At 47.7% G+C, this 25,289-nt stretch overlaps 1 protein-coding gene across 3 annotated transcripts; it reads right to left on the reverse strand.

Annotated features, from left to right (window-relative positions):
- Positions 1–488: 488 nt before the first annotated feature.
- Positions 489–24,188, reverse strand: STMN4 (stathmin 4). 3 transcript variants are annotated; one of them, XM_070794962.1, is made up of 8 exons: positions 24,079–24,188; positions 8,688–8,766; positions 7,243–7,338; positions 6,481–6,561; positions 5,766–5,974; positions 4,660–4,851; positions 3,912–3,965; positions 489–1,074 (listed from the first exon to the last, which is right to left on the reverse strand). In XM_070794962.1, the coding sequence occupies exons 2-7, from the start codon at positions 8,698–8,700 to the stop codon at positions 3,945–3,947; spliced, it is 612 nt and encodes a 203-aa protein (XP_070651063.1). In that variant the 5' UTR covers positions 8,701–8,766; positions 24,079–24,188; the 3' UTR covers positions 489–1,074; positions 3,912–3,944. The 3 variants fall into 3 exon arrangements, with proteins under 3 accessions (XP_070651063.1, XP_070651062.1, XP_019821282.1); XM_070794961.1 differs by lacking the exon at positions 3,912–3,965; XM_019965723.2 differs by lacking the exons at positions 3,912–3,965; positions 6,481–6,561.
- Positions 24,189–25,289: the final 1,101 nt, after the last annotated feature.

Genomic DNA, 25,289 nt, shown 5'->3' on the forward strand with positions numbered 1-25,289 from the left:
CGATCCCATGCACTGTAGCCCACCAGACTCCTCTGTCTGTGGAATTCTCCAGGCAAGAATACTGAAGTGGGTAGCCATTCCCTTCTCCAGGGGATCTTCCCGATCCAGGGATCGAACCCAGGTCTCCTGCATTGCAGAAGGATTCTTTATCATTTGAGCCACCAGGGGAGCCCTCTTTCTTCTTGGAGACCACATTGGAATGTCAATCCACTCAAAGGAATATTAATTTTATCAATTCAGTGCACTCAATACAACATGGGACAGCCCAGGAAAGGCGAGGGGAGTGGCGGGTAAAAATGAAGAAAAATCAAACAATGCCAAAGAATGGCATGTCTCAGCTATCCTCACCCAGCACCTCAGATGCCCTGATGGTCAAAATAACAAATAAGGGGGCATCTGGCCCCTGATGGGGGGAAACCAAATTCAAGAACATTCTATAAATTACACAAAGGACAAATTCAGGAAATAAAGAACTGGAGACTTGGAGGAAATGTTTCATTGTTGGTCATGATGATCAAAAGATAATGGTTAACACACGCACACACATTCACACCTCATCCCCCCGTCACAGGGCCCCCCACTCGCTGCTGGCGTCTCCGGCCACGCCCTGCAGCCCTCCTTCCACCCAGGACTCTGCCCTTTGCTGGGAATTCTACCGCCTGTTGTTAACTTCCTTCAAGGCGGTGCCCGGATGCTCACTGTGAAGAAAAGCCTAGAATTTGACCTGGGCTGGATTACAATGTCCACGAGTCCTTCTCCATCTCTCTTTCCCCACCTCTCTCCTTCACTCCCCTCTCCCACCCCATCATTGTTCCCCTGAAACAAATAGGATGGCTTCACTGGTCAATTCTTTACATGTACAAACACCAAAAGCAGAGGAAACGCCCCTTGGCCACCCCCCTCCCCCCAAACCCCAGTGCTGGGAGAGCAGCCAGCGATGGGCCAGGCTGCCTCCGGAACTGCGGAGCTGCTGGAGCTGTCTGGCCGTTCTGGAAACTTCTTTGCCTCTGGGCTTTACCTCGAGGCCTCTTCCTTCAGCTCCTTGTTTTTCCGCACCTCCTCCGCGTGCTTGTCCTGGGAGGGAAGGGAGAGAAAAGATCGGGTCACACCGACTACCCCGGGATAAAGGGAGACCGAGGGGCTGGAGGGCCGAAGCAAACAGTGTGGTCACCACTGGCCACCACAGGAAGAGACTCGCAGGGTCTGCAAAGGCATCTTGAGAAGGGACCAGAGGAGGCAGGTGAGCCTGGCAGGAGACAGGTGAGGGAGCTTGCTGGTGCCTCTGGCCCCAGGATGCTTGTTACCTGGGAACAACTTCCCTGGGGGACCCACCTGGCAGGGACCATCAGCCTCTGCCACCCTCACCTGGCCATCTTGGGGCTGATTACACTGCTTGACCTGATGCCAGGAGTAGCTCAGGAGAACTCACCGCAGGTGGCCCCTACACACAGGCAACTGGACTGCCCTTGTGTTTCTGGTCCACCTCTTTAGTGAAGGTTGTTTTAAGCCCCTGGATGAAAGACAAGGGCTTGTAAAGCATAAATCAAATAAAGGATTTTGGAAAATGTCCAGTTCCACAAAGTGTGATAGAGAATCTTCTTTTGTTTCTTGAAAGTGACTGTTGGTCACTCAGTGGTGTCCAACTCTTTGTTTCCCTGCCAGGCTCCTCTGTCCATGAATTCTCAGGCAGGAATACTGGAGTAGGTTGCCATTCTCTTCTCCAGGGGACCTTCCCAACCCAGGGACTGAACCCTGGTCTCCTGCATTGCAGGCAGGTTCTTTACTGTCTGAACCACCAGGGAAGCTCCCTTTGTTTCTGAGCATCATCAAACCAAACAATGGGCTCTGACTTCAAAGGCCCATCAGCTGTGTGACCTTGACCAACTCACTTCACTGATCAGGCTCAGGGAGGGCCACAGACATCACTGTGGCTCAGTGGTAAAGAATCCACCTGCAATACAGGAGACCTGGTTTCAATCCCTGGGCTGGGAAGATCCCCTGGAGGAAGAAATGGCTACCAGTATTCTTGCCTGGAAAATTCTACGGACAGAGGAGCCTGGCAGGCTACTGTCTGTGGGGTCACAAAGAATCAGATGTGACTTAGCCACTAAACAACAAATGGAAAGGAGGCTCTTTTACCTCTAGAATTCTGTAATTTTGGGGTTCACCTCTAGGGCTTTTCATGGTCTACTTTCCATCCCTGATCATGATGAAGACATCTGGGTCCTCCTTGTGGGCAGGGAGCATGCCTTTTCCTCTTTGTATTAGTATCTCCAGTTCCTCATCTAGCACCATGCACATAATAGATGCTCAGTAAAGTGTGTCTCTGCCAGAGCCTTCTATCCATTCACATCCAGGTATGAATCAGCCTGGGGAAGACCCACTGAGGCAGCCCAAGGTCCCAGGAGGTACCTTAGACTACAGATCTGTCCCTGGAGAGACCCTAAAACTTTCCATGGCCCTGAAGAAAGCATGGGGAATGGTACATCTAGGGCAGTGGTTCTCAACCTTGCCACATGTCAGCATGATCTTAGAAGCTTATTAAACTGAGGCCCTACATGGACACAGGGGAGGGTGGAGTGGAGGGCGGGATGAACTGGGAGAGTAGCACTGACATATGTGCACCACCATGTGTAAAATAGCTAGTGAGAAGCTGCTGTATGACACAGGGAGCTCAGCTCAGTGCCCTGTGATGACCCAGAGGAGTGAGATGGGGGGGTGGTGGGAGGAAGACTCAAGAGGGACAGGTTGTATGTGTTCATATAGCGGACTCATTTTGCTATACAGCAGAAATTAATACAACATTGTAAAGCAATTATACTCTAATAAAAAAAAATTTAATATGAAAAAAAACCACTGAGGTCCTCAGGCACCATCCCTAGAGAGCCAGGATTGGTGGGTCTGGGGTTAGGGTCCAAGTACCTATAGTTTTCAACTTTACACCAGGTAAGTCTGGTGCTGACGCTTGGTGACTCACGCAAGTACTGATGCAGAGGCATTGTTATAGGTGCCTAGCAGAGCAGACACCACACACCTATCTCATCCTACCTCCTGTCTTCATCGAGGGGCAAAGGTGAAGAGGGGTCGGGAACCCAGAGGAGTGAGGCCCACCCACACGTCTGCTCTAACATCGTGCTCATTTGAGGCTTATCTCACCCCCATAGCTCTTCCTCCAGACCTTGGACTTTCCCAGCCTCTCTAGCTCAGAACCTCTCTCTATTCCCTATATCTGCTTACTGGATGGATCCCTAGTTTCTGGACTCCCTTTCCTTGGCCTCCAAGTGGCTCCCTGTCTGACAAAAAGCTGGCAGGATGCTTGTGGTCTGGTCTTCCTGAAACAAGCATAGAAAGAGCCACCTAGACTCATAGTCAAAGAACTCAGTTCTGTTCCCAGCTCCATTGCTTAGTGGCTATGTGACGCTGGGCAAGTCACTGGACCTTCCTCTGACATGGATTCTTACTGGTGAAATAAGGATAATGCCCATCCTGCTCATCGCATTGTGAGGATAGGGGTATGATGAAATAAAAGTGTTTTGCAGTCTTTCAAATCGCATATCATGGCTTTATCCTCAGTATTTGTCTCAGGTTTAGCCTGAGTGCCCAGGCCATATCCTGTCCCAGTCTCTGATTTCTTTTTCCTGCAAGAGTTTGTTCCTACCCATCTCTCAATAACTGAGGAAGCCTGAAATCAGACCCAGAACACTTCCCTCCCATCTGATACTTATGGAGGGCTCGTTGCCCCCCAAAGGATGGAGAAAGAGAGTGGATGGGGCTTGCCACATGCTGGCCAGCTGCAGGGTCTACACAACATCCAGATCCCCTGTGAAGAAACCAGATCTTTCTAGTAGTTGTGCCAAGGGCCTGAGACTCTAGGTGGATGGGCAGGAAGGAGCGGAGACCACGCTGCTCACCATGGGATGAGGCCACCGATCGGGTCCCGGGAGTCACCGCGCGGCAGGCGGCGCCTGGAAATAAAACACAGAGCTGGAGCTCTCCCAGGAGCCGCAGGAGAAACTGGGGCAGCTTTGGGACTCAGGAAACGAGGCCAGCGTGTTCTCAGCAGAATGGGCTGTGCTTCTGCTGACACGCGGGACCAACCCCAGTCTCTCACGTTTCTCATATTCGGGTGACATCGTTAGGTTTATTGACAAAAGGCAGAATATTGGAGACACCGGTGACCCACTCAGCCCACATCAAGAGGTTTGGAGAGGATCATGTTTCCTGCTCAGTGGGCAGCTCAGCTGGTCATGCCCTTGGCCTCAAGCCAAGAGCTCAAGTCAGCATCTTTCATTAAATCAAATCAGGGCATTTAAGGATGAAGCCAGGAATGTACAAAAGCATTCAGCAGGCTTCTCTGGAAGATAAGCGGTCTAATCTCCCTCAGACAATGAGAAATTTCAATTGTGTAGCTGGGCAATTCATCCCCCCAAGGAGTTCATGGTTTTTGGTTCATTGGTTCATGGTTCTTGGCTCAGTTTATAGTTCTTGCCTGCCACCTCCCAAGTAATCCCTTGGAACTCTCTAAGGATCTAACCTAAGAGAAATGTGGCCACTCCTGCCTTGCTACTTGCTCCCTGAAATGATAGGCATGTCCATCGTACTTGCCGTGGAAGGAAGAGCAAGTCCTAGGAGTCTCCTCTCCAATCCGAGACCTCTTACCTTCTCTTGCAGCCGTTCCAACATGGCAGCAAGGTGGGCCTCCCGGTTCTCCTTATTGGATTCCATCTTCTGGGCCAGTTTTTCCTTTGCCATCTTGATGAAGTTGTTGTTTTCCTCGATGGCTTTTTGGATCACCTCCCGCTCGTGTTCTCGCTTCTCTGCCAGGTGCTTCAGGAGCTCTGCTTCCTGGTACTATGGGAGCATGAAGTGAAAAGGAGGCCCTTGCAGGTGAGCAAGCCAGGGTGTGATTTTACCATCATAACTTAAGAGCTGCACACCCAGAGCGCACACCTCCCTGAACCTGGGCCCCTGGCCTGTTGGCAGGAAGCAAGGATGCTTCTTGGGTTCTCCCACTGGGCTCTCAGTCCTCTTTTTCTCATTGCCATCATTCATCCATCTATCCATCCATTCGTTCATTCACAAAAAAGTGATCAGATACAGTGTAGCAGACACTATTCTAGCAGCTTGGGAAAGAAAAAAAAAGTCTAGTAGAGACAAATCATATATAAATAACTCTAACCCAGGCTAGCATGTGACGTATGCCTTGAGGCAGAAATGAAGTGCTATAGGAATTCAAGGGTGATCATCATTTTCAGCTTCAAAAATGAAGGAAAGCTTACACAGAAACAGCATCGGAGTTGAACCATAAGAATCCATAGAAAGTAAGGAAGGCACACCAACGGGTGAAAGTATCAGGTTGGCCAAAAAATTCTTTTGGGCTTGTCGTAAGCACTAACCAAAAACCCAAACAAGCTTTTTGACCAACCCAATATACCATGCCATGACCTTCTTCCCCCTCTCCCAGTTAAGGACCCCTTTCCTTAATTGTCCAGCCTTTCCTTAAATCCTTAGTGTTGGCCCAGGTCACTATAAGGTCACCCCTTGGAGGCATGTAATATAGCATCTTCTTCCCCTAAGCAAGCTCCTAAACACCTGGGGTTTTTATGTCTTTGTTTCTCTCCATAGTGTCTCATTCCCTTCCTGGTATCTGGAGGTGCTGCCTTCATATCTACAAGTTGGTGGTGACCCGACTTCAGCTCAGAACCTGTCTTCTTCAACTTCCTCCCCATCACGCCCTACCGGGGAAGAAAAGGAGAGCCACTTACCTTCCTCCGCTCCTCAGCTGCTTCCAGTTTCTTCTGGATTTCTTCCAGTGATGGGTCTCGCCGTCTGGGGAGGGAGGCATTGAACTCAGGCACCCCATCAAAGGAGGGTGGCTTCAGGATGACTTCAAAGGACTGACCAGAAGTGCATTTATTCAGCTCAATGACTTCCATGTCGGAAATGACACACCAGTTCAGGTCCACTGTGTCTGCTGCAGAGAACAGAAAAGGGGCTGCTCACCCCTCCTTGAAGACCATATGGGCCCCCCTATAGCATGCACACATATGAGGGAGGGCCAGGGTCCCCAAGGCTGACCAAAGGCCAGGGTTCTGGGTCTGTCCTGAACATAGCACCCAAGCTTGCTGGGTTCTGATGCATCTGGAGTGGGCAGCCACTGGAGAGTCTCTGGCTCTAAGAGCAGGAGCCCCAGGACAGGGGATTTCTAATCATGGCTGTAGCAACTGCCTTTGTTTTGCTTCTGCCACAAGGGTCCCCCTTTAGCTGGGCTCTTGCTCAAACTGGCTTGCCTGGGAAATTCCATGGACAGAGGAGCCTGATGGACTACAGCTGTGGGGTCTCAAAGAGTTAAACACAACTAACACTTTCACTTTCAAATTGGTACACACGGAGACATTCACCACCCACCGCCCGTCCACTCCTCACTCCACTACAGATCTGACGCTCGGCCTGCAGACCTCTCCCCCCGCCCCCTCCTACCCTGCTCTCTTCTTTCTCTCCAGTCAGCACTGTCTCTCCGCTGGCTCTCATCTTTTCTCCTACACTGTCTCCCACACCAGCCTAAACAGAAAAAACAATCTCAGGTGACCCGAGCATTCCCATCTCTCATTTCCAGACCAAACCCGTACCGTCCTTTTAAGCCCCAGGAAATTAAGAGGTGACCTGGCTTCCCCAGCCACCAACCCCCCTCAATCAGGACATGGCCAATCAATGTTCCTTGTCTGTATCCTGGGACCTGTCACAGGGCTCGGGCAACACGGCCATCCCAGAAACTCCTTGGGTGGCCAAAGCACAGAAGTCCCTTCCCACCTCTGGACTCGCTCAGAGCATTCTTGACCCTTCACTAAAGAGACAATGGGCCAGGGTGTCTGGTGATTGACACATGACTGTCCCTCTTCTAGGCTAGGTGTCCCTGAGGGCAGACTCTCTGTCTACTTGGCCTCTGCATCTTCCACCACATTTGTTTGTCACACAAGTGAACAAAAGCTGAGATCAAGGGCACTCTGAGAGGGTCTGACTCAGACCCTCAGCTGCTGTCTGGTCCCCCGGGTTGCAGCCCCACTCCCACCATCGTGTTGCATGTAGACCCCCCAGAATCAGCTGCAGTGACTTTACTGGCTCTGTGAAATAAAATGTGACGTAGGGCAGAATCTCGGGAAACAAGGGTGGGTATACTGGGCTCCTGGAGACAAGCTACAGGAAGCCTCGGTCCTTAGTCCCCCAGCGGTGGCCCTCATGTACCTTCATATTTATAGGATGACTTATTCAGGGGGTCGGCCAGGAAGCAGGAGCAGAACAAGGACACCAACGGGAGCTCCTTCATCTTCTCCTTGTAGGCTGTGGAAACACGGACAGGTGAAGAGGGCGACCCCCTTCCTAGACTCAGAAACCAGACCCCAGGTGTCACCAGGCTCCACAGAGGCACCCAAACCACCCAGACCCTTGCACGGTGACACAGCCCTTTCTGCCCTGAGCAGCTCTCTTTAGAACCCCTATGTATGATTTGGACCCACTTCTGCCCACCTATGAGAACCTGAGCCTGCCAGAGCTCCCAGAGGACCCTATCCTCTCTCCAGTGCATCATCTCCCTTTGTGATACTGAATGCAAAAAATGCCCTCAGGTATGGACCCCAATGGCTTCCCAGGTCTCAGTGATAAAGAATGCGGGAGACTTGCAGGAGATGCAGGTTTGACCCCTGGGTCAGGGAAAATCCCCTGGAGAAGAAAATGGCAACCTGCTTCAGTATTCTTGCCTGGGAAATCCCACGGACAGAGGAGCCTGGTGGGCTACAGTCCCTGGGGGTCGTAAAGAGTCAGACACGACTGAGCGACTAAACAGCAACAACATGGACCCCAAGCACCAGTGCCCTCACCCCAGCATGCACCCTGGACCTCTCTCTATTTCCCCCCACGTGCCCAGGATATTCCATTCCTTTCACTCTAGGATAGAGGCAACACACACTCCATTCTCAAGGTACTTGGCAGTACTTCTGTGAGGGCAAAGAAGGCCGCCACCATTCCTGTGATTGTGTCCTTCCCTGGGTGACAAGGTTAGGCTGTGAGCCTTCCCTGATCATCCCAATGCAGTGGTCAAAGCCAAAAGGGCTGGTGTCCCTCCGTGAAGGCTGGACACATACCCCACCCCTATCTGGTCACTCTGTGTCTGGAGAGGGTTTGGAAACCAGGATGTCACGTTTAGAGCTGATTTTTTTTTCCCCACACCACTCGGCTTAGAGGATCTTAGTTCCCCAACAAGGGCTCAAACCCGGGCCCTCAGAAGTGGAAGCATGGAGTCCTAACCACTGGACCACCAGGGAAGTCCATGGAGCTCATATGTTGAGTCCAGTCCAACCCAACTCCTCCAGGCCCTGGTGTGTGCTCCTGTCAGTCCCTTCCCCACCCCCACGGCTGCAACTCACCCCTCATTTCCTTTTACAAATTGAAAGCAGGATTAATTGCAAAAATATTACATAGCCATTGTAGAAAACAAAAAACACACTCAGATGAGTACAAGGAAGAAAAGCTCAGCTATGATCCCACCTCCCACCTAGAGATAATCTCTTTAACCCTTAGGTGCATTTCCTGTCAGCCTTTTATCTTCTCTGTGCACATGTAAGTACAAACACATGTGTACAGAAATACCCTGTGTTGTGGCGCCCATAACATAAATGGGTTTTTGTACTTACCAGCAAGGGTCATGTTTTCTGGAATATGAGAGCTGAGTCCTAGTGAAAGTCAAGGTAAGTCTGATGTCAGCTCAGGACACTGTCACAAATCCAAAAATTAAGAGCATTTTAGTTGACAGGTTATTCGCATGAGGAAGGTCTTTATACAACCAGGGAGGAAATTTCAGGATCATCTGTCCCCCACCTCCAGGCTGAATTTCCCTTCCCCAAACACCAAGCCACCTCTTCCACATCACCCAAGTCAAGTTCAGTTTCCAAGCACAATAAGAGTTTCATCATTGACTTCCCAATCTCAAGACCCCTCAAGCCTCAAACACGGGTTTCCCCAAACTGAATGTATCAGTAGATGTTCATCTGTTTCCTTGTGCGGCTCAGTCACCTGGTCCAAGGCAAAGGTTGAGGTGAGAGACCAACCCTAAGTCAGAATCACCTGGGACATATTCACAAAATAACTCTGTGAAGGTCCACTCACCCTGGACCTTCCTGTCCAGACCATATGACAGTGGACAGAGGATGTCAAATACCTCTTCAGTGTGGTACGTGTGTACAATGGAATATCAACTGTAAAAACGAATGAAACTGGGTCATTTGTAAAGACACTGATGGACCTAGAGCCGGTCATACAGAGTGAAGTAAGTCAGAAAGATTCATCTGGTACAGATGAATCTAATGAAGGGCAGAAATAGAGATGCAGATGGAGGGAACGGACATGTATGTAGGGAATGGACATTTGGACACAGGTGGGGAGAGGTAGGGTGGGATGAACTGGGAGATTAGAATTGACATATATACACTAACCACGTGTAAAACAGATAGATAGTGGGAACCTACTGTATAATGCAGGGAGCTCAGCCTGGTGCTCTGTGATGACTTAGAGGGGTGGGATGGGGGTGGGCATGGTGGGGAGGTCCAAGAGGTAGGGGATATACGTATACATATAGTTGATCCACTTTGTTGCACAGCAGAAATCAACACAACATTGTAAAGCAAATATACTCCAGTTTTTAAAAAAGAATAGTTAGAGTATAGTTATTCTACAATGTCATAATAAAATGAAATAAATTTCTTTTAGAAAATGTAAAGAAAAATCCAACAAAATACCTCTTCAGTTGCCCTCTCTCTTTTGCTCATCTCCAGAACCACTGTCCTAAACACTGCTTGACCCCCTTTAAGTCAATCCTAGACTATGAAAAGAGACAAATATTGAATATTAATGTGATCATCATGTGATTCATGCAGAGATGGAAATCAGCATTGGGGATTACTGCAGGACTACAGAGATGGGGCTTTAGACTCTGCATGAGGTCTGGGGAGCCAGAAAGGACCCCTGGTGTTAGCAGTACCAGTACTGAGTCTTAAATGATGAGTCAAAATTAAGCAGGATGTTCTTCTGGGGGAACAGCACGTGCCAGAGTCAGGGTGAGGGAGACTTCCTGGTGGCCCAGTGGTTAAGACTTCTGCAATCCCAGTGCAGAGGGCCTGGGTTCTATCTCTGGTTAGGGAATTAGATCCCACATGAAGATCCTGCATGCCGCAGCTGGTATCCAGCATAGCCAAACAAATGAATACATATTTTTTTTTAGTAAAAGAGAGAGTCAGGGTGAGAAAGCTATGAGGGTCCCAAGCTGATTGATGCTGGACCAGAAAGTGTGAAGAAGGAGGTGAAATAAGAGGCAGGAAGGAAACAGACTGGAGCGTGTCTGGAGGACAGATAGGAGGCAACCTTCTATCTGATGGAGTGAGGAACAACCAGCAGTGAGCCACCATCATGGGCACCACTCGATTCTTGGTTACTGTGATGGTTCATCCTTGTGTCAGCTTGACTGGGCTAAGAGAGATGGCCAGATGGCTGGTAAACAACATCCTTGGGTGTGTCTCCTTGGGTGTGTCTGTGAGGGTGTCTGTGGAAGAGGTGAGCGTTTGAGTCTAGAGACTGAGCAAACAAGGTGGCCGTCCCCAGTTTGAGTGGGCATCACCCAATTTGTTGAGGGCCAGAGTAGAACACAACAGTGGAGAAAGGGAGGATTTTCTTTGCTTGAGTTAGGACATCCATCTTCTCCTGCCCTCAGGCATGGGAGCTCCTGGTTCTTTGGCCTTTAGACTTGGACTAGGATTACTCAGGGTTTCCCCTATGGCACTAGTGGTAAAGAACCCACCTGCCAATGCAGGAGACATAAGAGATGTGGGTTTGATCCCTGGGTTGGGGATCCCTGGAGGAGGGCACACCAGTCCACTCCAGTATTCTTGCCTGAAGAATCCCATGGACAGAGTAGCCTGGTGGGCTATAGTCCGTGGAGTCACAAAGAGTCAGAAATGACTGAAGCGACTAAGCACTCACCCACACAGGATTATACCACTGGCCTTCCCAGGCCTCCAACTTGCAGACAGCTGATAGCGAGACTTTTCAGCCTCCATAACTTCATGAGTCAGTCCTTCATGATACATCTCTTTCTATATGTAGCCTACTGGTCTGTCTCTCTGGAGAACCCTGACAAACCCAGTCATCCTCAGTGGTCACTGTGCCAGCAGAAGGTGACATGAGCTCACTGTCTGCCACCCCAGGAAGGAAAGGGACTCTGAACCAACTTAGAACCCCTTTCCTTGCTTACTGGGGTGTTTTCCTTCTGTGATCAGAAGCAGTACTGACTGGAGATGGGCAGGGGAGTGGATGGGAACAAGAGGCTCCACCAAGGCTTTAAGGCTGGACCAGTGTGGGGTCAGACACAGGCTTCACCTCTCTTGTAGCAATCACTAGTCACGTCACACATCTAACCTTGTTCTCCCCATCTTAATTCTGCACAGAGTTGTCCAAATGAAATGAGAAAAGCATCCAGCAAAAGGGAGAATTTCATAAATATTAGTTTCCTTTCCTCAGCCTTTTACATCAAGCACTACCAGGTATCACACACCTACAGGTAAGGACTGTCATTCCCATCTGCACACAAGGAAATGGAGGCTCAGAGGGTTTGTGTGACTTGCTCAGGGTCACTCAGCTAGAAAGCGAAAGTGCAGAGATTTGAAACCAGGTCAAAAGACTTGAAGGGCTCTATTCCCCTCAGGGCCTCTGTGTTCTCCTTGTGCTTTGGAGCCAGAGGTCCCTGCCAGGGCCCCTCCCGACACAATACAATGGGCCTCTGTCCTTGGAGTCAAGTTGATCCTGGCAGCACCAGTGAGTCCCCGAGCAGAGATGTGGGCAGAGTGCCCGGAAACGACCCCCCTGGTCATGAGCTCCATTCCACACCATCTCCCACTCATGACCAGGCTGCTTGATGGGGCGACTGGCAGAGGGAGGGAGACCTTTCCAGGAGAGGGCACAGGCTCAGACCTCAACCTGGGTAATGGATCAGAAGTGAGAGCGGTCCACTGGTTAAGACTCTGAGCTTCCACTGCAGGGGGCAGGGCAGGCAGGTTCCATCTCTGGTTAAGATCCTGCATGCCACAGGGTGAGGCCAAAACAAAAAATTCAATAGAAAAATAAATAGATACTTGTTTTTAAAAGTGGGGGTCCAAATAGGAAAGAGGAGGCAGAGTAAGTACAACACCCTGAGGAAGGATACCAAGCTGGGCTTTTTCTGTGAGCATGGCTACCTAGAGTCAGGGACTATGTCCCTTGGCTTGAGCTGAAAATGATAATTAAGACCCTACACTCATGGAGCATGTGACTAATTACAGTCCTGGTTGCCTACATTATCCCAGTCGATCTTTGCAGGAGGCTGGCTGGGCTGATAAGACAGGCATTGTCAGCTTCGCTTTTAGGTGAAGAACTTGGGGCTCAGAGATGTTAAGATTCTTAGCTAAGGATACACAGCTAGTTGGTGTAGCCCTGGTTCAAATCTTCTGACTTAAAAGCTCATCTCTTATAGCCAGTGGAAGGACTGAATGCTAACTACTGTTTCCTCCATGGTCCTGGGGACTCAGGGAAAGGCAGTCTAACCTCAGGATATGATTTAATGAAGACTACGTACTAGGCACTCTGTATACATCAATGAAAGATACTATGTGAGGAGTTTTAATTGCAGGAGGAATCAAGTACAGGTCAGATAGGCAGAGAAAGAAGACAGGGCAGGGAAGAGGAGACCTCCTAGAGATGGGCAGAGGGAATTTCCCCAGTAGTCTAGTGGTTAAGATTCTGTGCTTTCAATGCAGGGGGCAAGGGTTCATTCGATCCCTGGTAAGGGAACTAAGACCCCACAGGCCATGCAGTGTGAATAAACAAAAGAAATTTTTTAAAAAGATGAGCAGAGGTATTCATGCCCATGAGATTTGCAGTTGCGAGCTCTCAGTTTCACAGGGTTGAAATCTGCATCATTAACCATGTGTATTTATAGAGCATCTACTATGTGACAAGTGCTTTCACTTTAATTTTCATCATAACCTTGTGATGTAGGACTTACTACCCCTGTCTTAAAGAGGTGTGAATTGCAGCTCAGAGAGGCTAAATGGCATTACCAAGGTCACTCAGTGTAGTGCGTTGACTGGTGTCCTCGAACTAAACCTGTCCACATCCTAACCCTTGCAGTTTGGGGATGTGACTTCTTTGCACGTTTAAGTAAGTTGGATCTCAAGATGAGATCATTCTGTCTGTCCAGGTGGTACAAGTGCCCTTATAAGAAACATGCATGGAGAGATGCACAGAGAGAAGACCTTGGAAAGGTGGAGACAGGCTGGAGTGATGCTGCCACAAGCCAAGCAAGGCCTGGAGCACTGGAAACTGGAAGAGGCAGGGGGAACCCTCCTCCAAGTCTCTGGGCGGGGTAAGACCCTGTTGACATCTTCATTTCTGAACTTCTGGACGCCAGAACTGCACGAGGATGAATTTTTGTTGTGTTCAGCTGCTAAGTTTGTGATCATTTCTTACAGTAGCCCAAGCAATCTAATATACTTGATAAGCAACAGGGCCAGGATTCATTCAAATCCATGATTCACTCGTTCATTGTATCTCAGCTACCAGTATTTTCACATGGTCTGATTTGGTTCTCAGGATAATCTCTGGGACTTTCCTGGTGATCCAGTGGTTAAGACTCTGGGTTCCCAATGGAGGCATCATGGGTTTGATCCCTGCTTGGGGAACTAAGATCCCAAATGTCCTGGAGCTCAACCAAAAAAAAAAGATGACCTGTGTATGTGTACCTGAGGTACATGGTACCCTTATAAATCTTCATGCCAATAGTCACGTCACTTCTATGGCACTTAAGACTCAAAAGAATGTTCTAAGAAAGGATATAACGGGGGCCGGTGGGGGGGGGTGGCGGCGGAAGGCGGGAGAGGTGGGAGGGAAGATTCTTCTGCAAGGGCCAACAATGCAAAGTGGTCCTGAGTCCCTGGGTAGTGGTGGCCACAGCAGGGAGCCTGACTGCATCCCTAACTAACCTGTGGCATCAATGTGGGTGGTGGGCCGGTCCCACCCCCTCCTCAGCACTCAGCCTTGCTGCCTGAGTAGTCCAAGTTTCTTGTGGGTGACACCCAGATTGGACACTCACAGCTAGAAAGATCTAGTTATGCTAACCCCTGACCTTCAGGCCCTTCGAAGCAGCTCTCAGTCCTCTGTTCTCCCATCTTGAACACCAACAGCCCAGGCCATTCTCCTGGGTGCATCCCATGAACCCAAAGGCCCACAGACCAGCATTAGTTTAGAGACCTGGGCCCTGCAAGCTTGTCTCAGTGCTGTGGAATCTGTCAAATGGCTTGACAGTGTGGGTTGGGTTGTCAAGTCACAGCAGAATACCTGCAATGGAGTGGGGCCACCAGGCCTAACCAGGGACTACCAGAGAGGGGCAATAAGGGGTGTTATTGCCAAGGTCAGGGAGGACAGAATGCTAGGAATTTAGAGAGGCAGGTGAAGTTTAAAAGACCATAGAGGCCAGAGTAGGGGGTAAAGCTAAGAAGTCAGGCCCATCAGTGGGAGATTCTATCCAAGACACCAGATATCAGAACATCATCTGGCAAAAACCCTTGCTGAGGCACAGCTCTGGCCCTCCCAGAGTGTCCTTGCATGTTTTCTATTAAGGCAGAGGCCAATTCCAGGCCTTGGGTTGCCCCTAACCTTCCTTGGTTACCCCTAAGGAAGACTAGGAAACTGACCATATCTAGCAATAGAAGCTCAAAGGGGCCCGCCGCAACAGAATGGGAACATGTCTCAATCACTCAGCCGATAACCACAGAACCAGAGCCAGAGTTCAGGACCACAGCCTCCCAATCGCCCCTGCCTCCCCTGTCCCATCCCCTGGTGCTCACTCCCACACATTTCTGATGGGTGCAGACTGGTTTTTGGAGAGGCAGGGCCTCCCTGGGCAGCCCAACCCCTCTGCTGTCAGGTACAATCAAGCTCAGCCAGTGGCGAGAGGACTCATGCTTCAGGTGGCAAAGGTGAGAGGGTGATGGGGTTATGATGCAATGTGGCTTCTGCCGGCTTCTAGTCTTGCAGTGGCTCTAGAACTTGCCTGTGTGCTGGGTGTGTGGACTGGGTTTACCGGTGAAACAGAGAAGACCCACTGGGCTGCATGAAGGATGCATTGGGACCAGTTGCTAGAATAGGAATAGGAAGATCAGACCTCCAGACCAGGGAAAGGTACTTTATCTTCTATTCAGTAGGAAGCCACTGGCATCTTTTGAATACAAACAAAAAAGAGGAAAAATGGTGATGCTGAGGATCATTGCAATAATAATAACTACCACTTCTTGGGCACCTCCTTGGTACCAGAAAAATCATAGGCATTATCTCAGTTTTATTTTCTGAGGTCCTTTTATAATGAGGAAATTGGAGCTCAACAGAGTCAGGTTAAGTACACTAAGTCCTACCGGTAGTAAGGGGCAAGGCTGGACTTTTCAGTCTAAAACCCATCTCTCTCTTTAGATTATACTGCTGGGAGAAGAAGACTAGGAGCTGAGGTGAGGCCCAAAGGGATGAGGGCCTGCCTAAATGAGCTAAACCCTGGACTGTTTGCATCCCATGCGACACTGTTTTCCCCTTTGCAAACTGCTCCCTACTCTTAGTCCAGCTCCAGCATCTAAGAATCTGTGTATGGAAAAGCAAGCATTTACACATTTTTGTTGATGGATTGAACCATTAGCACAATTGATAAAATTAATCAGTTAGCGGTAATCCCACCGAGCTGAGGTCTAGGTCATCAGAAGACACAGAAGGAGGAAATCTTGGTTGGGGGTAGGGCAGCTGACCATGAAGATCTAGAATCAAGGCTATTGACAGAGGAGGGATCTCTTGGTGGGAGGAAAAAATGAAAATGAAGAGATCAGAGCCTCCAGTTCCCCCAAGACCATGAAAATGTCAGGGAAGGAAGAACTGGCCATCACTAACTAAGGGATTCTCAACTAGGGGCAACCTCACTCCTGGGAAATACATATGACTTTTGGAGGACTGTTTGACTGGAGGTGCTACAGGCATCCCTGTGGTACCAGGTAGCCTAAACGTCCTTCATGGCACACAACGATCCCACACAACCAACGACTGTCCCTTCCATAACACCAGTGTGTTCCTCCCTGGGGACAGGGTTTCTAGACGCCACACTGAGTTGGTGGCAGAGATGGAACCAAACCTCTGAATTCCAGAGTCAGTGCTTTTCCTTCTCTCCTCCCACACAACAGGAACATCCCACAAGGTGGCAGGGTGGGCGGGGGGAGACGTGGGGGTTCCACCAGAGCCACTGATGGTGATAGGGATGCTGAAGGACATTTTTTACAAGACCAGAAATTGTGATTCGTGCCCTCAGGCTTTCTATAAAGCAATCAATAGCCAAGAGCCAATACAGAAGAGCATCCAGCTCTCAGATGCCATATGGCCATTTACTGGATGCATGCCTGACCTCCGGAGGCATCTCTGACCATCCATATGATCCGAGTGAACAAGCATTTTATTTGTCACTGCAAGCTCTGCCCAGAAAATGCCATCAGGATGTGTCAAATCCCCTGTAGACTATTTTCCAGAGGAAAAAAGGCTAATGTGCATCCAAATGGTTTGAATAGAGTGGTCCCTGGAAAGAGTGTTCAGAGACAGTAAAAGAACTCATAGAATCATGCTGTAGAAGCTCTGAGTTCTGACCCAGTTCCTTTACCCACAAGCAGTAGAGGAAGCTGGCTCTTTTGATTTGTGCCAATTACCAGTATTTTTTAAAGTCCTGTTGAAATTATAACATTAACCTGAAATACACTGCACAAGCTGCCTAAATGTCATGGAATCATATCATGTCCGTACAGTAAACCTGGTTATTTCATGTTGATCCAAAGGCTCTGATTGGCAGTCATGTGTCTCATCTGGGTTTTCTTTAAAAGAAGAGATAAATTATTTTTTCATGATTGTGGTTTTCATTCTTTCCACAATATTTGTTGAATATTTAATTCCATGCCAAGCCCTCAGCCAGGTCCCAAAATAACCACAAGGGTTTTCAATAAGGAAAAAAATGAATGGGTCCCCTGGGTGTGAATTTAGAGTCTCAGAAGTTTCTGCTAGCCTTGGGCAAATCTCTGGCAATAATAAGGACCATGTTATAAAGGAAGAAAGAATAGGTATTAGGGTATGGGCCAAGAACGGTGGGTTGAGACTTGCAGAGAGACACTAGACAAAGCAGAATATAGTCATTCCTCCGGATCGATGGGGGAATCTGTTCCAGGATACCTGTGGATACCAAAATCCCTGGATGCCCAAGTCCTTGGTGTGGTTCAGTGGGCCCTGCCTGTCCGTGTATGTGCAACCTGTGATTTAAGTGATTTGGGGAACTGACGAGTGTCTCATCAGCACCTGCTTGGGTCTGCTTCTGAGGCTCCAAGGGGAAGAAATGGTGGGAGCCCTGGCCAAGAATAACCTCCAGACTGTCCCTAGCAGGCTGAGAAATGCAGCTTCATTTACTAGAAACAGTGCTTCTAGGAAACAAGGAGACATCACCTGCTGGCAAATGCAGAGCTCTGATGGCCTAAGGCTGAGGGGCCCCTCCTTGTTGTTGGCAAGCCAGAGGAGCAAAATGAAGTCTGGAAAACAGACAGCCCCAAATAATCCACTGTGATGGCGCTTTGGGGGCTAGTTTTATTTTCCATTCAATAGATACAGGAGAATCAACATACTAGAAGTATGAATCAGGCACATGGAGGAATTGACACATATACACTCACGGTACTATGTATAAAATAGATAACTAATGAGAACCTGCTGTATACTTAGGGAACTCTACCCAATGTTCTATGGTGACCTGAATGGGAAGGAAATCCAAAAAAGAGGGGATATATGTATACACGTATAGCTGACTCAGTTTGCTATACAGCAGAAACTAACAAAACATTGTAAAGCAACTATAATCCAATAAAAAAATTTTTTTAAGCTTAGAAACACACACACACACAAGTCAGGGGCATGGGCTTCGGTGAAGGGCTGCTGGATGGAGAACAAGGACCTGGGACCCAGCTCTGTGTCACATCCTGGGGTCAAAGCCTTTGGAAGCATCAGCACATAGAGCAAATCCCTGTGATCTTACTCCTAGTCACAACAGGAATGTTTCATAGTGCTCTACAGCTTGCCAGGCACTTTCATATGTGTGTGTATGTGTATATATATATATTCCTTTTACTGATAATGTTTTAATTACAAACATATTAATACATTTCAGATCATCTGTGTGACAGAGAAAAGGAAACAAATCTCTGGCATTTTGCTACTCTTTGCTGTTGGTATTTCCTTCTAGTTTTCTATTTATGTCTATTATTTTTACATCATTATCATCACTTTTATTAATTCTACCCAATAGAATTTAGAGAGAATTAAATTCTATTCTATTCTATTAAACCCACTTTACAGATGATCAATTCAGGAAGGTGACTTGATTTGCCTAAAGTCATATAAGTTGAAAATCAAAAAGATGGGATTTATGGGATCCCATAAAAATGGGATTTATCAAAGTCTTCTTATATTGGGTTGGCCAAAAGGTTCATTCAGATTTTCGCATAAGATGTTATGGATAGTGCTGAATGAACTTTTGGTCAGCCCAACATCACAGTTCCATGGTACTTCCCGAGACTCGAGGCCAAGTGTTAACATAAGGAAGATGAATGATTGCCTGGGGCATGTGTTTGAAGGGCACGCAAAAGCTTGCCTGTCCCAACTCTCCCTCCCAACCACAAGTACCTTAGTCTCAGCACTGAGCCCTCTTTTGCGTTAGGCATTGCTTCAGAAAGTCCCTGTTAAAATGAACACACATGACCTACCAAGTCAATCAATTAAATCATTTTCACTGTCAGCAGAGAACAAGCAATAGATTTGTGAACACTTCCAGGGGTCAAGTTCTGTGCCCATAAATGGGAGGAGCCATGGAGATCTTACAGTGTGTCTGGTTAACATCTGTGTTCAAAAAGAAGACAGAGGACCCAAGAGGTCCAGTGTTGTTCCCAAGACTACGTAGGAGGGGCAGAGCCTGGTTTCTGGCCCCACGTCTAGCTACATGAGAGGGAGACTCTTCTCTTTTGCAATATTACTCCTGTTTCTCTGTTCTTTCATTCTTCTCCGATGCTTTGTAAGTTTTACATCTTGATTTTATCTTGAAGTTAAAATCATTTATGTCCACAGGCAGACCTTGGAGACATAGCAGGATCAACTGAAGACCACCACAATAAAGCAAATGTTGCAATAAAACAAGTCAGATGAATTTTTTGGTTTCCTGGTAGGTATAAAAGGTATGTTTATCTATACTAGAGTCTACTAAATGTGCAGTAGCATTTTGTCTAAAAGATACTTTATTGTTAAAAAAATGATGGTTATCCATCATCTGACAACATAGGATCGCCACAAACCTTCAGTCTGTAAAAACTGCAATATCTGTGAAGCGCAATAAAATGAGGAATGCATGTAATTTCATTAGACGAATAGAATAGTATCTAATGATTTTCTTTAGGAGATAAGAGCTTTAGCACACTTTTACTTCCTTTCCCTACAAACCTGACTTTCGTCATAGTGACTTGGATTTTCAGTTCTAGAGTATCATTATTGATTTCTTTCTTACATTATTCATTCAACAAATACTTTTGGAGAAATATTTACTATAAGCACAAGGCGAGGTACTAAGGAGAAATACGATGATGTATATATATATATATATATATATATATATATGTATTCCCTGGCCTCCAGATGTTTAACATTTGCATTCACCTTTATGAGCATGTTGATTATAACTAGGCAATGACTCTAAATTCTAGTGTTTTCTTTCTTGGTGGTCATTATCAATACCCCATCTTTTTTGTACTTGAGTCCTTTAATGTGATAAAACTCTGATTATCTAGACTATGCTGGAGTAATTCTTTTCCAGGAGGGGTTCATGGAATCCTTGTTGAGTCCTTGCTATCTGGTTTGGTGGCAGGTGTAGGAAACAGACAGTCCTACTGTGGGATCAACAGCCCAGTTGGTTTGTGCAATCAGTAGATAGTCGGTCCACCTGTTCACACACACACAGTCTGAACCACGCTCTCTACCCGGTCTGGATTTCTGGGCCCCCATACCCAAATGACCCACTGGAACACTGCACTCTGCCCAACCCCCACCCCGCTGGGTCTTTCAACACAGAGTCTGCGCTTAGCTCCTTTCTCAGGATTCACACTCACTACTTTGTTCTCTGAGCTCTCAGGTCACCTGTGCCCTGTCATAAATTAGGCCACCACCCCCAGATTCCTACCCCTTCTGATCTGTTCAGTCTGGCTTCTGCCCACCACCCACCGCTAAAAGCAGGACCCTAAAAGAGTGGACACACAATGATCAGTCTGCAATGATAGAAAAAACCAGTGAGTTCTACTGGGGAAGCAGAATCGTTGTGTATCGGGATGCAGGCATGGTGTATTGTGTTGGCCAAAACGTTTATTCGGATTTTTAGCCAGATGTGATGGAAAAATCCGCACAAACTTTTTAGCCAACCCAATACCTTTATTTGTGTGTATCCTTGTCTTCCTCGTGGGACTGAAAATGTACAAATCTCAAAAATGCTTTTTAAAATGTCAAGGAACATTTTTTTTTTTTTTGGTTCTCACTCTTCCCTCAAAGAAAAGGACAAAAAGTAACCTTTTCCCAAGACTACCACATCTCTAAATACAGCAAATTCTAATTTTAAAAGTAAATTAAGTTATATATGATGCATGTTTATTTCCCAAGCCAAAAAAGAGGGGAGGTGAGATGGGAAGGGAGAGAGTCTGGTTCCCTACAGGCCATCACACACGGCATGTTTTAGAATTTTCCTCCAAATTTCTCTTCTCCTCCCACCCCACCCTCCAAAATGTCCACCTACTCAGGATTTCAAAATCTCTGGGAATTCTGTATCTCTGTATCTCCAAACTATAGTTTCCAGGTAAGTGGGAAATAATATAAAAATAGCAAGGGGATCTGGAGAGAGGATCTTAGGAATTCAGGAAAAATGAAGCCTTTCTTTGTTTCTGATCTTGACTTTTTAAAAAATATTCAATGATTTAAAACCAAGAACCCCAAAGATCTGAATTTTCCCATTCTATATGGTTGGTTTCATGTAGGCACTTTCTCTCTAGCTGTCTCTTATGCTCCTTCTTTGCCATTGTCTCTCTTTTCTGTTCTAGGACCTCGCTCACTGGATCTCAGCTTATGTCTTTATTGCTCTATTTTAAATCTTGCCAGTCAGCTCACGTCTGTCCCACAGGGAAAGTGTGGTTAAAACGACCTAGTTGGACAAGAGAAGACAGCTAACCTCACTTGTCCCTAGAATGTCTATGATTGAGCCACAGTGAAATCTAGATATGAAGCCAGAAATAAAAGACACTCCCACTACCCATCAGCATAGTATCTGTTCCATAGTCTGCTCAGAGGGGACCATGTTACACCAGACTTCTCTGTCTTTGATGGGTCATTTAGAATCGTCTCTCCCTAAAGAGATATAGTTTTCCACTTAAAGCAACACTTGGAGTTTGGGCACTTATTTTGTACCTGGGGCACTAATGAATAAAACAGTTCTTCTTGTAGGAAGCTCACAGTCCACAATAGCGATGAACCTTGAAGACACTCTGCTAAGTGAAATGAACCAGTCATAAAAAGATAACTACTGTAGGATTCCACTTTGATGGGGGACCTAAAGTACTCAGAGTCACAATAATGAAAGTACAAGGGGAGCTGCCAGGGGTGGGGTGGAAAGAATGGGGAGTTACTGTTTAGTGAGGACAGTTTCAGTTTGGGAAAATGAAAAAAGTTCTGGAGATGGTGGCGATGGTTACACAACAATGTGAAAGTATTTCATATCACTGGCTGAACACTTAAAAATGGCTAAAATGGTAAATTTCACATTATGTGTATTTTACCACAATCAAGAATTTTTTAAAATTTTAAATGAACTTCGTAGTATAGTAAGAGTTATCCAAAGGTTTACAGTCTTATAGTTAGAAAAAGTGGTAAGAGGTTATTTAGGCCAGTTTTTCTCAATCCTTTTTCTTACTGGAATCCACAATAAAGAACCACATTTTATATCATGATCCAATATATATATATGCCATGATACTGACATATATATGTATTTACATATATATACACACACATATGTATATATCTATGTATATGTATATACATACACATATATATAACTGAAATATAAACATAAATATATTCATATCTGCTTATGAATTTTATTAAATTATTTATAAACATAATAATATATTTATATTTAACATAACTGAGAATATGCAACTAAAAATGGTATAGGAAAACACTACTGTATGGGATGAATTTTTACTTTTTTCCTACTCTGTTTTATCCCATTTTATCTGAAAAAAGAAAATAACAAGTCACAACCCACAAAATTGATTTCAAAATCCACAAACAGGTCTCAGTCTGCAGTTTGAAAAACACTGATCCAGATCAATCTCCAAGACAATGCAGAAATCTCCTCTATAGCTACCCTGCTGGGTGGTCATCCGACTTTGGCTTGGATGCCTCCAGTGATGGGGGACTCATTCTCTCCTTTGCTCTGTGGCAGAACCTTCAGCAGTTAAGGATTCTTGCCCATTTCAAACCTGTTCCCAGAGCAGCCTGGGTGGAGCCAGGGATCCCAGATGGGCTGGGACTTGCTGACAGGTGCTCCAGCACTATGGATGAGAAGTGGGCTTCAGGGAAAATGACAGGTCTTCCCAGCGGCAAGGTAGGGGCGTGGGAGAGCCGAGGCACCGCAGGTCTGGCTGGCCCTGAAGGGTGGGGCAGGGTCTCCGGGCGACTCCACCTCCCTGCGGTGGAACTGTCGATTAGACCTGTCCTCTCTGCTAGCTCCAGCACTAGGATTATCCCCTAGTCTGAAGGATGATCTCATCCCCCGCTGGCACCCTGACTCCTGCCTGTAGGAGAGGCTTCCGCCCCCTTGAGGGAGCCTCAGCCTTGGTGGAGACTAGATTCCCCCACATCCACCCTCAACCTCCCACCCACCCCACAGGTCACTGCTGGCTGCCTCTCCCCCACCACCACTGTTCTAGCCTCTGGGGTCCCTTCTCCAGGCATTTGGACAGGTGCTATTGGTATATTTCTGTGCTGCCCTAGGGGGTCCTGACCTTTTCAGGACAATGAGACTCCTCCACAACTGACCATACCTTCCAAGAGGAATAAAACAAAGGCAGCATGCCACGCAGGGACACAGCTGGCCGCTGGCTGTCAAAACCCTGTGTCCCCGAGGATGAGGTGGGGACAATGCCTAAACTCCTGGTGAAGGCAGTGGGCTGAGCACTGGGGCTGGGGAGGTGTCGCGCCCTGGTTGAGGCTACAGGCAGAGAACAGGGTGTGGCAGGTGTGGGTTCCCATAGATTGCAGCCTCACAGCCATCTGTCCCTGCCTAGGTAGGACCAGGTTGACCTCAGGGGCGGGGCGGGGCGAAAGAAATGGTGAGCTCATTGTATTATTAGAACCAAGAGAAAAAAGCAACCCAGTACAGACTGAGGAGAAAGCAAAGGAGGCTGCCAATGGGCAAGGGAGACAGAATAACTGTGGCTGAGAAAGGAAATGTAAACCACAGGTCTGCTTTCAGTTCGTAAGGGCTCTGGGGGGCCAGAGATGATCCAGGGAAAGCCAGACTCTGAATAAAACCCTTCTCCCTCAGCAACAAAACATTTTTATGCAGAAAGAACTCATTGTGGATGGCTGATCTGTAAGAAGCTCTGGCAATTCCCACCCATCCTCTGTCCCCTGAGGTCCAGAATAGAAGAGACTCCTAGAGCCCACCCTTGCCCCTTTGCCAGGCACCATCCTTTTTGCCTCACCCCATTGCCCCCAGGATTTGGCAAAGTTGAATTGAATGAAACCAAAAGGCAACACAATAGATACCAGACTCCTCGCTTCTCCTCTCTACAGCTGCTGTTTTTCTTTTCTTTTGTATGTAAAGCTTCAAATAATTTGCATTCCATTTCTACTTACCTGCAGTCCAGTTAGAAGCGAGCTGCTGCCTTCTTCACTCCCTCAATTAGTGGTACCCTGGGCTTCTCTCCACATCAGCACCACTGCTCAGCTCTCACCATGACATCACCTCTGAGCTCTGTGATTGGCCAACAGTGGGTTGCTTGGCAATTGGACAGTCTCCTCTGGCTGAACAGGGATTGCCTGAGTGAGTAACTCTTAGCAGACCAGGGAGTAGAAGATGATGTCAGACAAATAGCTTGCCTTCTGCACTGCCTCTGGAGCTGGGGAACCAGAGGGTGAGGTTGGGGAAGAAGAAAGAGAAGGAGTGGTATGGGAAGGTGGGGATGAGGGCCCAGCTTGCAAACTGAGCTGCCCAGCAAAGGAAGAGCACCTGGACAGAGGGACTGATGACTGGTTTCCAGAATCTTTAGCTTTTTCTGATCTGGGGGTGGGAGAATATAGAATCTAGAGGAGAAATCAAAAAGAACAGATGAACCCTAAAAATAGCTCCCTGGAGGGCTTCGTGCCTGTTTCCGGCTCTTTCAGAAGGGCTGGTGGGTTTGAACAGTGAGTCAGAAGGCAAGGAGGGGCTGCCGGCACCCCAGGCCCTCGAGCTGGTGTGGGAGCAACATGGGGGTCCTAGGAGAGCAGAGCCACCTTCTTGCCAGCTGGCTGGCACGTGGGCCACACATTTGCTGTAGCCACTTGGCCAGCACTGGTGGGTCCTCACAGCCCACCTCACATACCTGTGCCTTCCAGAGGGAGGGAGACATGACTGATGCTGAGGGTGGTCACCACCCTGGGGTTTCCCAAATGAGGTGGAACCCCACAGGGAGGTGACGGGGCATCCACGGTGGCTTCAGCAATCAGGGGCAGGGCGCCGGGACACAGCCTTCTCAACACCACAGGCGGCTGGAGGTGGCAGAGTGAGGCAGTTAGGGGCACAGAACACTGCTCCCCATCAAAGCCTCAGATGAGCCCTGCACCCCCATGCCCCATGGCAGGGACAGGCCAATTCTCCACTCAGCCTCACCTCACCACCCCCTTTTGGGCGGGGGAGGTGACTTCTGCTATTGTGGTAAAATACACATAACCTAAAATTTACCATTTTGACCATTTTTACGTGTACCGTTCAGTGGCATTAAGCACATTCACAAGGCTGTGTTACCATCACCCCCTATCTTTAGATCCTTTTAACCTTCCTGAGCTGAAACGCTGCCTCCATGAGA

Source organism: Bos indicus, chromosome 8 (assembly GCF_029378745.1).
Source record: "Bos indicus isolate NIAB-ARS_2022 breed Sahiwal x Tharparkar chromosome 8, NIAB-ARS_B.indTharparkar_mat_pri_1.0, whole genome shotgun sequence".
Lineage (NCBI taxonomy): Eukaryota > Metazoa > Chordata > Mammalia > Artiodactyla > Bovidae > Bos > Bos indicus.

Coding starts and splice junctions, on each gene's coding strand:
- STMN4 (XM_070794961.1), bottom strand. Junction 6,562..7,242: donor GTCATCCTATAAATATGAAG/GTACATGAGGGC, acceptor TTTTCTGTTTAG/GCTGGTGTGGGAGACAGTGT. Junction 4,852..5,765: donor CAGCTGAGGAGCGGAGGAAG/GTAAGTGGCTCT, acceptor ATGCTCCCATAG/TACCAGGAAGCAGAGCTCCT.